Raw genomic sequence first — 13,572 nt, 5'->3', positions numbered from 1 at the left:
AATATGATTTAAGAGAAAATACAACAAAATATAAAAACAACCTCGTCCACTTAGTTTTGTCACAGCTGCAGTACTTTGTGTCTGGAGTCTGAACATCTGTTTTAAGAAGATTCATTTCCAACATCAGTCGGGATTAAAATCCACATGAGAATCAACACTGGTGACAAATACATGTTTCATGTTGTGCAAGTAAAAACAAGATTTATCAAAGTGTTTGAGGATTTGTGGGTAATTCACGGTGTTCACTAACATGTTGTCACATCCACAAACAAAGACCAAACAATCTAAATACAATTATAAAAACTATTTTACAAATAAATTAATTATTTTACATATATACAGTTTGTCCAACTTCCATCTGATTGCATTTGTTTTTAAGATAAAAAACTCCTGCACATTTAATAAACACAAATACACACTCTTCACAAATACATGTTGTGTTTAAGTGCTGTTGGAGAACTCTGAACTCTTAATGTTCGGATGTATCTATGTGTAAAATAGTTTTGGTATTTGTTTGTGGATTTGTGAACATTTTAAATTATTCAAAAATCATCAAACACGTTTGTAACATTCAGATCCTTCACTTAAGTAAAAAATACTGACACCACACTGTAAAAAAATACTCCTTTCAAAGTAAAGGTCCTGCATTGAAAATATTACCTTAGTAAACATATGTAAGTAGAATCAAGTATAAAAATGACTAATGGCTGCAACTGATGATTATTCTCTATTATTATTTTCTATATTGATGAATTGATTGTTTTGTTTGGTCCGAACATCAAAGTGACTCAGAATAGATTCAAATCAAATCAGCAGAAAATCAAACCTTGACATTTTTACATGAAAAATGATTTAAACTTTGATCAGAGTTATCGCCAGTTAATTTTACGTTAATCAACCATTAGTTTCAGATTTACTTGATTTAATCTTTAACGGATGATGATGTTTCATAATCTCTTCATAAGATAAATCTTACATCAGTAAAAAACACATTTTCCTCTGAGAAGTACAAAGTAGCATGAAAATAAAATACTCAAGAAAAGTACTTCAAACATGTACTTGGTTGCAGTCGTGTGTGTGTGTGTGTGTGTGTGTGTGTGTGTGTGTGTGTGTGTGTGTGACCTCAGGCCAGTTTAGTGATGGTGACGCCGCCTTTGATCCACAGCGTGTCGATGTCGCTGAGTGACGTCAGTCTGTGGTAGAAGTCAAACAGCTGCTGTCCGTCCACAAACACACGAAAACGACTGTGTTCACAGTGAATCTCGATCTGCCGAGAGAGAGACAGAGAGAGAGAGAGAGAGAGAGAGAGAGAGAGAGAGAGAGAGAGAGAGAGAGAGAGAGAGAGAGAGAGAGAGAGAGAGAGACGAGACAGACAGAGAGAGACAGAGAGAGAGACAAAGAGAGAGAGAGAGACAAAGAGAGAGATTGGTGGAGGTATCGATTAGATGATCAACAGAAGATTAATTGGCACCAATGTAGATATTGACTAATTGTTAAATAAAGTCCTTTTTAAATAAGAATATTTGTTTATTTCTCAGTTTCCTCCGACAATAAAACATGTAGATTACGTTAAGTTTATCTTCAGGGATTAATGCTCTGATATTTTATACACTGAGTGATCAATCCATTATTGTGATTAATCAAATTCATCCAGACTGAAATGATTTTCATTTGACCGGTTACTAGCTCAGAGTCTTGGCAGCAGACAGGTGGTTACCTGCTGGTTCACCTCCTGCAGTTTAACCTGAACACACTTTCAGCAGCTCGACCTCTGACCTTTGTTTCTGATCAGCAACAGCTGACGGTGATGTCACGGACGGGCTCCGGTACCTTGAACGGCTGGTCTGTGATGAAGGGGAAGAACGGCACGGCTCTGTCGACGTCTCCCCAGGATCCGGACACGCAGGCCCTCCGCAGCACCTGACGGTCCCTGAACCTGACGCAGAGCTCCAGAGCCACGTCGGGCGGAGGCTCCCGGGACGTCCCACAACCACACGTCAGGGCGACGTAGAACCTGAAGAACAGAGGGACCAAGAACCAGTCAGAACACTCCAACTACCATCATGCATTAGGGCAGTATTAGCTGGAGGATCAGTTCCCAAAGTATCAATAACAGCAGCAGCTGATTAATAATGTATTCACCGTCGTTCTCTACATGGCGGAGCATTAGCTGCTTTTATCAATAACAAGTATTGATATCACGCCCCACTCAGACTGGATGAGTTTCTGTAGGAGAGCTTCAGTGACTCAACATTACCTGAACTGATCAGTGATTTCATATTCAGGTTTTATAGATAATTACAGCCACGTTTACCTTCTGTTTCTCCTCATATCCTACTTTTTTTTTGACGTGTAAAAATGGAGTAAACCAAAAATGTTGTTGTTCATCTGACAGATATGTACAGGAACCCATAGGAGGACATAAGATATGAAACCTCCAGGCACCATTAAAGAGATGCTGAATTAACTTCCTGTTTGCAGTGAAGCCACGGACGTACAAACGACTCTCTCTGGATTATTGTGACACTGAAGAAAACTTTGAGATGTGACGATCGTCAGGCGAGTTCCGAAGTGTCTTTTTTCCTGAGATTTCTACGCAGGTTTATGGAGGTTTATTCAGAAATAAAGACACTTTCAGGAAGTGTGAGTCACACTGAACGATATCAGTGTGTTTCATGTCTGTGTGTTCAGGTTTGACTGAGTTATGACTCTGAGAAGAAGTGAGATTTTTGACTCAAATTCACTTCATTCAGAATCTTTTCCTCTCTCTCTCTCTCTCTCTCTCTCTCTCTCTCTCTCTCTCTCTCTCTCTCTCTCTCTCTCTCTCTCTCTCTCTCTCTCTCTCTCTCTCTCTCTCTCTCTCTCTCTCTCTCTCTCTCAAGAAGTGAGGAAGAAGTGAGTTAAAAACTGATGTGAGGAGGACGGACGTCACCTGTCGGGACGGGAGTCCACAACGCCCATCACTACGACCTTCTTCCCCGGCCGCATCCCGCCTGTGACGTGACCTCTGAAGGGAACCGCCTGCAAACACAAACGTTTACACGACTCATCATGATTAATTATTCAACCCGGATCTTAATGGCGTCGTAGTGATGAAACAAAGACATGAACACCTGTGAAAGAAAAATAAAAACATGTAAAAACTCAGGAAACACGGAGTGGTGTGAATGAAATGGTGATTTGATAAATCTTTTCATAAATTCATAAAAGCTGTAACATCGTAAAAAAAATGCAATTTAACAATATTACAAAATAAAGGTATAATTTTACAAGAAAGTCAGAATTTTTCAAGATAAAATTGTTGATATTTTCTGAATAATGTCACAATTATACTAGAAAAAGTAAAATTATGTTTCCTATAAAAAGATAATTACAAAATGTTATGATTAGCTTGGGTAAATCAGACTACATTTTTTACTTGTAATTAATAAAATTATTTTTTTCATGATAAAATAGTTTTCTGAAATTTCTAACAATGTGACTTTTTTCTGTCTAATGCACCAATGAAATTTTTTCATAATAGGTCTGTTTATGACTTTATTCTCATGATATTTTTTCATTTAAAGTTCTGACTTTCTTCTTGTGTTATTGTCGCTTCATCCTCAACAGTGACAGTAACATGAATTATACTAAAATTCTCAATAAAGAAAAAGAAAAATACATTGAAATAAAAAGAAGTAGCGTCAAACAAAAAGAGTGGAAGCAGGAAAACGTGTACAGATGTTACTTTATATAGTTTCATATTTGAATATTTCACGTTTGTTTATGTATTACACTGAATAAACAATATGACTATGAATAACACATTTTTACTAATTCAATTTAATCTGCATCTTGCTTAAAACTGCGCCCAATTGAAAAGCTTCTCTCATGTACATTTTAAATCAACGTGTGGACACTATAAATTTAAAAGTAGTTACTTATTGACTTTGTTTGTTGATTTAATGTTGCTGTTATTAAAATCAGGTTTTTATTTAACACGTCGGTCATGTTACCAGATTCCTGGGAGCATCTCGGTCGGGGGAGCGGCCTCTCGCTTTACTCTCATCAGCTCCACCTCTCTGTGGAATCCCCCATTTCTGAAAGGAACAAATGAAAACGACTGTAACTTCATTTTCAATGTGTGTATTTAAATCACTAAAAATGATGTGACTCAGATATTTGCCTGAAGGTGGCGCCGGAGAAAAGGTCGTTCCTCTGGGGACTGTCAAAATCTGAGCAGTATTTGTTGAGATGGAACCAATTAAGTTTATTTACTGTATTATATTTTTTACCAATAAAAAAGTGTCAAATTTGCAGCAGTGGTCTGACAAAATAATAACAATAATAATAATAATAATAATAATAAAAATAATAATAATAATAATAATAACAGAAAGTAACAGACATTATTTAATGTAAAAAAATAAAAGCTGTGTATTTCAGTCACACTTCCTGGTTCTCATTTATAACAACTGACCGACTGAGGTCAGAGCAGCACGTTCACACACCGTGTGACCAACACGTGCTGCGTCAGGTCTGAGATCAGCCTGACCTTCAAAATAAAAGCAGCCGATATGAGGTTCACGGATGAAGCTACAGGCTTTAAGGGGAAGAAGAAGATCCTCAGGTTGAGAGAAGCACTGATCACAATGAAATAATTCACAGAGACTGAAACTTGACAAACTGATGAGGTTTTACTGATTTTAGATGAGACTATTTTACAATAACACACTTTTATGTTTTATATATTTCTTCATTTATTTTTATAACTAAGCCTAGGATGTTGTAAAATGTACTTATGCATATATATATATATATATATACACAGTATATATTTGTCATCCATATGAATGCATTTAAATTATTTAAATCTCTGCTATTTTACATCATGACTTTACTTTCTTTCCTGTACTCAGAAGTTTGATCTTGAAACATCAAGTTAAAATAGTTTCCTTTCCATTACATTATTATATTTAAAATTATTATATCAAATAAAATAAGTTACACTATTATAAAGTAGCATAACTGTTTTTGTTTTTGCTGTCATATACCTACTAAGATATTCATTTATGCAGCTTTTATTTTGATAATTCTGACAGGAAGTTGCGTTGTTTCAGTCTAAACAGCTTGACATTTGTTGCCTAGCAGGTTGACATTCTTTCAAAACCCAGAAAACTGAAACACAGTCGCCTGAGAAATAAAACTACAATCACAGCAGCTCAGCTTAGAGACAGGTTGTCAGACTGAAGTGTTTCCTGTCGGTGTGTTGTCGGGTTATTGATCTCTGACCTGCTGCCTGTTGATCAGCTGTGAACTCACCTTCCTGCCCTGCGCCGGCACCCTGTGTGTTTCAGCCATGTTGATCTGAAGGAGACAAGCAGCAGAGGAGAGAGCTGCAGGTCCAGTTTGTCCGCCTCCGACGTCTCCTGAATCAACACTGACGTAGAGCTTCAACCTGGCTCTTTACACTGCAACACACACACACACACACACACACACACACACACACACACACACACACACACACACACACACACACAACACACACACACACACACACACACAGCTCTGGTAATCAGCTGCCCCTGCATGCCTTTCTCTCTCAGGTCAATAACAACAGAGCTCATTGTGTGGCTGTAACTGCAGCAAAATGAAATCCTCCTCAGGTCGACGAACTTCTCTCGCAGCACAGAAACATATTTTAACACCAACGCCTTTTATTCATCCCCAAAATTACACGTTTCTCCGGCTCATATTTTTAATGAAGGGCAAAAATTCCCATCAGTGGGTGTGTAAAAGCAAACAGACAATCCATAATAAAGTGCAGAGTTCACACAACCACTCGCAGTGACTGAACTCCTACAGCTCATGTTCAAACCATGACGTCTACAACTGATACAGTTCTGCCATAAAGTCATAAACTTCATCTGTGGAGCATCTTTCAGAATGAAGTTCAACAGAGAAACAAACTGAGACCAGTGAAGCAGATAAAAGTCTATGGAAACTGGATAAAACTGACTTGTGCTGCACCTTGTAACCGTTTTCAGAGGAAAGTTTGATAAAGAAGAAGATTATTATTTTAATTTTACATCTAAAGATACTTGTGAGAACTTGCCCTGCTCTGCAGCAGAAATAAAACCCTAAAGAAACAACTGTTATTGTCTGTAGTTTATATAATGTACCGACCGTCTGTTTTCTCAGGAGATATTCGGTTCAGTGGCGTCTGTTGTTTTGCATCACATGCAAATATCTGCTGATATGTAAAGATTTTCTCCAGTTCACAAATGTATAGTTTCTCTTTCCTTCACTAAGAGTCAGTAACTGAAGCTTTTATCAAACAAGCAGGAGGAATAGTGCATCTGTTGGGGACTATTTTCAGTGGCGGATTAGTCCACATTTGTTGCTCTAGTGAGCATCTGTGGCAGCAGGACGGGGTGTGTGTGTGTGTGTGTGTGTGTGTGTGTGTGTGTGTGTGTGTGTGTGTGTGTGAATCTAAAACTACAGTGTGTGTTCATGGTGATGAAATCAAGCAAAGACACTCACCCTGAGCCGCTCAATCGCTGGTTCCACTTTCTCCCATATTTAACGTGTTTTACAGAACGATGAACAACCTCGTCGTCTTCTCGCAACTTTCCTTTTCATTTTCCACAAGGAGAGTGAAAGAATGGGAGGAAGCAGGAGGACGAGGTCAAAGGAAAGGGCTGAGCAGCCGGAGCAGGAAACACAGGCAGCAGTTTAACAACAGAGGCTGCGTGTGTTTGTGAACGCTGCACAGATCATCAGTCACTAAACCAGCGGTCAGTTCACAGAGAAGCAGAGCATCAGAGGTGAAGCCAGGAACAACGAGCTGCTGATGATGCTGCTGCTGTAGAGCGACATCTAGTGGCAGAGACGATCCTTTACAGAACCTTTGTCTCTGGACGGAGGGTTTGTTTCTGCAGCCGAAAAGTTTCTTCTGTTTATTCAAAATGAACAAAAAGACAAAAAAGAAAAAGATGTGTAATAATGTTAATGGCTCTGGTAAACCCATTCCAACACCAAAACAATCCACCCACATCAGTCAAGTTTTGTTTTCACAAGAGATTTGGAGAATTTCAAAAAAAAAAAAAATCTGGCTTCAGTTTTTCAGCATCACACACACAAAAAAAAGTTAACTTAGTAAAACAATGGCAAATTTAATATAAAACAAATATTCAGCCTGACAGCAACAGGCTCCTGGCTGAGCCGTGTGAAGATGATGCTAACACGGTTAGCTGTCACAACTGTTACATTAGTCTCACAGGCTAATATCATATATGTGAGGAGTAACTTGTTATTGTAGCTGAAGTTAGCATGTGTGCTAACGTTAAACTGTAAAACCACAGTGTAAAACGTTTTCTAACACTAAGACTGATGATGAATAACGGCTCCTTCCCTCCATCACTGGCTGCAGCAGCTTCCGGTCGACCTGTCAGACTGTTGCTCCGTCCTCACTGAGCTATGAAGGATTATTTTACATCTCTACTATAATTTATACTTGTTACTAAATAAGATTTATCCACCTCTTTATTATGCAACTTGTCTTGTGACAGTGAAGTTCACCTGCACCTTCATCCACAACTGGATTCTAGTTTTAATTCGTCAGTTGATTATAAATTGCAAACATTTAATTCATCACATTCTTTTCTACACGTCTCCACTTGATTGTAAATTGTTGAAATTAATGCAGTTTTCATGTGAAATAAAGTTTCTTATGAAGCTTTGCTTTGTTGATGGTTTTTATGGAGCGTGTCTGGTATGAATTTTAACAGTAGCAGCAGCACAGTAAAGAAATCACAACATAATGAAGATTTTCCTGAGTTTTTCCTCCAATATTCCTGCAAGTGTGTGACACTGAGGTATTGATTAGGGGATGTGCAAAAGATCACAGTGTAGATAATATCTGTTATGTGCAGGAATAATACCTCAAGGTGTTGATGTAATGTGGTTGATGAGGCCGGATGCAGAAGAAAAGGCAGGTGCTGGTCCATCATTGGTGGTGATCAGACTGGACTTCTGGTTCTGAGACAGACAAACATGTGATAGGACAATTAGTTAAGATCATACAACTTCTTTATATTCAAACATGTTAAGTCTGTTGTGTGCATATAATAAATTGTGAGGATAAATATGAATATACTAAAATAAATACAGTATGAATATTACAAAATGTAAATGCAAGAAAATTAAGAGTAAACAACAAGTGTGATAAGAATTAATTGTACACACTAAATAAACAAATTGAGTAATACAAATATGGATATAATGTAAAATACATAACTAATATAGACAGTGGTATATTCATTATTAAGGATCAGCAGTATGAACATGTTTACACTGTGGGTCTGATTTAATCACAGTGGTAAAGACAAGTCTTACTGTTAAAAGTGAATGACAGCATGTTACTCACCTGGACCCTCCTCACTGTGTCTGGACTCTCTGCTGTTGGTGAGACAGGTGGAGGCGGTATTGCACCTGTACTGGCTCAGGTCCTGATGAAGACAGAGGGATGCTGAAAGCTCCTGAGAAATGTAAAGACCTAGTTCACTTTCAATCATGGCTGATCTCCTAACAGTAATGTAAAGTGGTAACAACGACGTGTATTCACTCGGTCTCCTGGCTCCATACAATCTCACGTTACAGTCAGTTACAAGATGAGCCTAAAGTCACTGACGTCACTAGCTGCCCACGTCACTAACAGCCGAGAGCAACAGACACAATCCTACTAACCGCTAAACCGTCTGTCCACAACGTCAATATCACCACCTGAAATGTTTGTCAGTCGTTGCACTGATTATACTGTTAGCTTCAGAGCTAACATAGATGCTACCCACCAGGCTAACAGGAAAGTTGCGAGCTCGGCATCAAACCGCATCTCTTTCCTCTCAGCAGCTTCTCCAGCGGTGGAAAGTCACATCCAGATTTAGTCGTGTCGCTTCTTTTCTTTGCCGTTGAACGTGGTTTCTTGTCGGGAGCGGTCCTTCAGGATGCAGATGAATATCGTCTTTTAGGAGGTTCAGCCATTCCTGTGTTTCTGTGGCGCTAACTCCAAGCGCTGCCGGAAGTTGTTGTTCTTCTTCGTGGGACTGAGGGCAGACTTGACGCGCCACTGACTCACACAGCGTCTAGCGTCACAAAGTGGTATTACAACACAGGACAGGTCGGGGCTGGTGCGCATGCGCATTTCTGTAGATAACTGAAATACAACAGATGGAGATCTTGATCATTAAACATCGTCACTGTGGCTGATTCACACACTGTTGATAGTGTTAATTCATTTTTCTAAATAAAGTTTGACCACATCTTATATTGCACCTTTACAGCACAACCACTAAAGTTGACATTTAAAGGGTAAAGCTACATGTTAATTGTCCACATTGCAAACCAACTTAGTTTTCACACGAGTTAAAACAAAGACATTGAGCTTAATTTGACTGATAGACACATTTGATGCATACAAAACATTTTTGATTTACAGCATATATTATATATATATCAATTTCCATGGCAACAAGAGTGAACGCTGGCGCAACTTGCTGCCGCTGCTCGCCGGTAACCTAACTTTTTAACTTTTAAAAAAAAAATTTCAACTTTTCAGAAGTTCTGACTTATTTTATAGTTTCTATAAACCTAATCGGACCTTGTAATTGCCTTCATTTGGAATATTTCTACGACCTACTGGCACTACGTCCGTGTGAGTCTTAACTAGCCTCCCGTTAGCTCACCTGTTCTGTTCCGGCTTGAGCCTCACGTGACGTTTACCTGGTGAACACTGCCTGAGTTCTCGTCCACAATGTGGACGGTAGGACATACATCTTGTCCGTATGTGTCTGGCTCTTTCTACTGCCCGTCCACCTGCCAGTGCTGGTGATGCTTCAGTGCTCGGCCGCTGACCTGCTCCGGCTGCAGCCTGCCTGGACCTGCACCTGGGGCACTCCACCTTCACCCGGACGTCGCCTTCCGGCCCCGCCGGAGATGCATTCACCGAGGGTCCCGCCGGAGTTTCCACTGTGACATCTCGGCAGCGGTGGGGTCCATCATCTGGTCCAGCTCTCGGCGCCCTCCGCGCTCCACCGGCCGGGTTGTCGACCGCGGTGTGTTGACCCGCCTGGCCTCGTCGGCTGGCACCACCGCCGGCTGCGACGGCACCTCACTCGGCTTCGCTCTGCTGGACATCCGCTCGCTGACGGGCGGGGGACATCTCGTCCAGGACATCATCGCAGACCGTGGGCTAGACTTTCTTTGTTTGGCCGAGACATGGCAACAGCCCAGCGACTTCTCCCGGCTGGTTGAATCCACTCCTAGTGGGTTTGTTTACGTCTGTCAACCCCGTGGCTCCGGTCGGGGAGGAGGTCTCGCGATAATTTACCGCGACAAGTGGAAAGTCTCGCCGGTGTCTGTTCCCGTCTCCAGCTCGTTTGAATCCACTGTTTGCGAGCTGTTTGGTCCCACTCCAACCATCATTGCTACTGTCTACTGTCACTTTTGTATTGTTTTTATTTTTATATTTCATTTTTATTGTTGTTAATTATTTCTTAATGTTTTAATCTCAATCTGTGTAACTGTGTACGGTGTCCTTGAGTGCCAAGAAAGGCGCCTTTAAATAAAATGTATTATTATTATTATTATTATTATTATATTATTATTATTATATTATTATTATTATATAAATCTATGCATGGAATATAAAATACAATCATGCTTTCCTTTAAACCTACATTCAATTTGTGACGTACAAACACTGTACTTGCCCACTTTGCATTCAGGCCAGTAGATGTTGCACTGCTCACATGAAGCATCAAGATATAAACCCTTTGTGGAACCACTTTGCTGAGAAAGTAAAACCTCAGACGCTGTGGGACTCACATCCAGTACCAGGCAGTTGATTTCTGCAAGTAAAGAAGATACAACAGCCAGGAAATTTTACTCACTGAGTATTTCACTTACTGACCACGGACTGCTCACAGAGCCAGGTTTCAGTTCACAGCTGCCATGTTAGTTTCTGGGTATATGAAGCAGTAATGGCTCTGTCTCACCAGTCACCGCATGTTGGCAGTCTTTATGTTATGACCTAGCGAGGGGAAAAGGGAAGCAACATAAAACCAGGTGTTATTGGTAAATCAAATTTACTGATTTAATTTATTGCGTAAACAGGAGGGTAAATAATTAAACAAATACACAAACAAGGCAAGAGGGCAACTGAAGTAGGGGAACAGGAGCCAACAAAGAGCCGACACTGCGATTCTAACCAACCCAAAAACACAAGAAGCAGCACCCCTGTTCCTAATGTGTCCAACAGACTTTTTCTAAGGGTGTGTTGCACAAGCAGAATTTTAAACGTAGCCCAGTCCCCAACAATCAACACCAGCATCTCAAACCAAATCACAAATTACACACAAACATTCACAAAGGAGGTACAGAGGCGAGCTGCATATCATGTCAGCCGCCGCTAATGATGTGTGGACTGGGCTCTTAGACTCTCTTCCTCTGATGCTGAAACAGCGGCAGCTGTGGTGAGGACTGACAGGATCATTGCTGCACCAATAGGAGAAGCCGTGGAGTCGGAGGCTCCTCCTCTCTGCTCCAACAGGAACAAGTAATCCATCAGTGCACCACCTCCACCAGCAGCGTCCACACATGAAGATCTTCTCTTCCCAAACACAGACACAGTGTCTTATATGATGATATAGTATTTTTTAATGTAACACTTGTGGCCATAACATTGTTCAGTCTGATCAGCTGTGCTCTTCCTTGTTCCCTTCACCCTCACTGTCGTATTACACTCTCTGCCCCATGTCAGACATACAGTCACATGACTTTTGGACTCCACTGTAGCTGTAACAAACTGTCAATAGTTTAAAACATTAGATTCATATTTCATAGTCCTCAGCCATTATAGTTAATATCAGTGTGCTGTTCCAACAGCATCACTTATTTAGAGGGAGATTGTTACTGGAGCAAATAAATATGAACTGTCTCTCACATTAGGACTCATGATGAATAATGATTATACTTGTTACTAAAGATTCTGTTGCTGTTGATTCAACTACTTCTTTTTATTAAACAAACTTACATATGAAAGTGAAATTCAGCTTTAACTTCATCCACAACTTTTGATTTTAAATAGTTAGTTGATTGTAATTGTACACTACAGTATTTAATGAATCCATTTATTATTCTTTTATACATGTTTCCAGTGTTGTAAGTTGTTTAAATTAATGCAGTTTATATTGTCCAATAAAGTTATTTCTGAAGCTCTTGCTTTAAGTTTGTTGATGGTTTTTATAGAACACATCTGGTATGAATTTTCACAATAGTAACACGTACAGCATTGTGTGGCTATTTCTCTGTTAGCTTTAATCTACAACATAAATAGTAGAAATATTTAAATGCTGTCTGACAACACTGACAATGAAGGATCAAGAAACATGCTGATGTTAACAGGTAAATACTTTCACCTGTGGAGGTGGTGACAGTGCTAGAGATGATCAATCATTAATCACAGTTTAATATTTATAAATTCTGATCTTGAAAGTGTTGCTACCATCACCTGTCAACAACAGCAGAAGTGAAGCTGCAGGTAAGAAACTGAACCTGTGAATACTGAAGACAGAGAATAATAAAGATGCGGTGGATCACAGTTGATCACAAATATCGATCAGCTGTCAGGACAGGTGCATGAATGTCTGCTTCAGTTCAGGACTGGTTTGAGTATTAAATGAACAATCTTCTATATGACAAATATCTGTCTACACATTCTGTAAACGTCACGTTATCTTAACTTGAACTATCACGTCATCTTGATGAACAATGTATTAACCAACATTAACGCTGCGCATTACACTAACGCAGATCAATTAAACTGGGTCACGTGGAGAAACACAAACCAAACGTAGTAAACACAACCAACAGCAATAAGACCAGGTATAGCAACAACATCAGTCCTCATAGTTTAAAGCAAAACATTACATAGAAGCAATTTTATGAATATCCATAAAACACTGAACTATATAACATATTAGATGTAACACCAGAAGCATCTCTCAAACATTGCATTTTAAAGCAGTCAACAGAGGGATATGCATTGCCATTAGACACACGCACGCACGCACATACACACGCACAGAGACTTTAAACCTATCTAAAAACAGCATTATCTCCACGTAACGGCAATTGATTCACCACTAAAAACTCCAACATTTCTATTACTGACATGTAGAACAACGGTGATTGGCCTCATCAGAAACAACGATGAGTCAGCGTACAGAGAAGAGGTCCAGCATCTGGCAGAGTGGTGCGCCGACAACAACCTGGCCCTCAACATCAAGAAGACCAAAGAACTCATTGTGGACTTCAGGAAGAGGAGTGACACACCCGCCCCCCTGCTCATCAACGAGACGGAGGTTGAGCGTGTCACCAGCTTCAAGTTCCTGGGTGTCCACATCTCCGAGGACCTCTCCTGGTCTCTCAACACCTCAACCCTGGTCAAGAAGGCTCACCAGCGCCTTTTCTTCCTGAGGAGACTCAAGAAGGCCCACCTGTCACCTCAGATCCTGGTGAACTTCTACCGCT

At 40.0% G+C, this 13,572-nt stretch overlaps 1 protein-coding gene and 1 long non-coding RNA gene across 2 annotated transcripts in view; both read right to left on the bottom strand.

Annotated features, from left to right (window-relative positions):
- Positions 1 to 6,759, bottom strand: part of lgalsla (lectin, galactoside-binding-like a) — a 6,769-nt gene extending 10 nt beyond the window's left edge. The window contains exons 1-6 of the mRNA XM_056372774.1: positions 6,526 to 6,759; positions 5,302 to 5,450; positions 3,996 to 4,079; positions 2,933 to 3,021; positions 1,831 to 2,014; positions 1 to 1,267 (exon numbers count right to left, since the gene is read on the bottom strand). The exon at positions 1 to 1,267 is cut by the window's left edge and continues 10 nt beyond it. Coding sequence (XP_056228749.1) covers positions 1,124 to 1,267; positions 1,831 to 2,014; positions 2,933 to 3,021; positions 3,996 to 4,079; positions 5,302 to 5,340 — 540 coding nt within the window. The 5' untranslated portion in view covers positions 5,341 to 5,450; positions 6,526 to 6,759 and the 3' untranslated portion in view covers positions 1 to 1,123. The remainder of the gene's footprint in view (positions 1,268 to 1,830; positions 2,015 to 2,932; positions 3,022 to 3,995; positions 4,080 to 5,301; positions 5,451 to 6,525) is intronic.
- A 78-nt stretch (positions 6,760 to 6,837) lies between these two features.
- On the bottom strand, positions 6,838 to 9,226 carry LOC130166925 (uncharacterized). Its single transcript, XR_008827211.1, has 4 exons — positions 8,835 to 9,226; positions 8,411 to 8,492; positions 7,926 to 8,022; positions 6,838 to 6,937 (listed from the first exon to the last, which is right to left on the bottom strand). It is a non-coding gene; the product is annotated as an uncharacterized LOC130166925 (long non-coding RNA).
- Positions 9,227 to 13,572: the final 4,346 nt, after the last annotated feature.

Source organism: Seriola aureovittata, chromosome 3, assembly GCF_021018895.1.
Source record: "Seriola aureovittata isolate HTS-2021-v1 ecotype China chromosome 3, ASM2101889v1, whole genome shotgun sequence".
Lineage (NCBI taxonomy): Eukaryota > Metazoa > Chordata > Actinopteri > Carangiformes > Carangidae > Seriola > Seriola aureovittata.
Note: the sequence above shows the minus strand (reverse complement) of the source record. Positions and strands in the feature narration are given on the sequence as shown.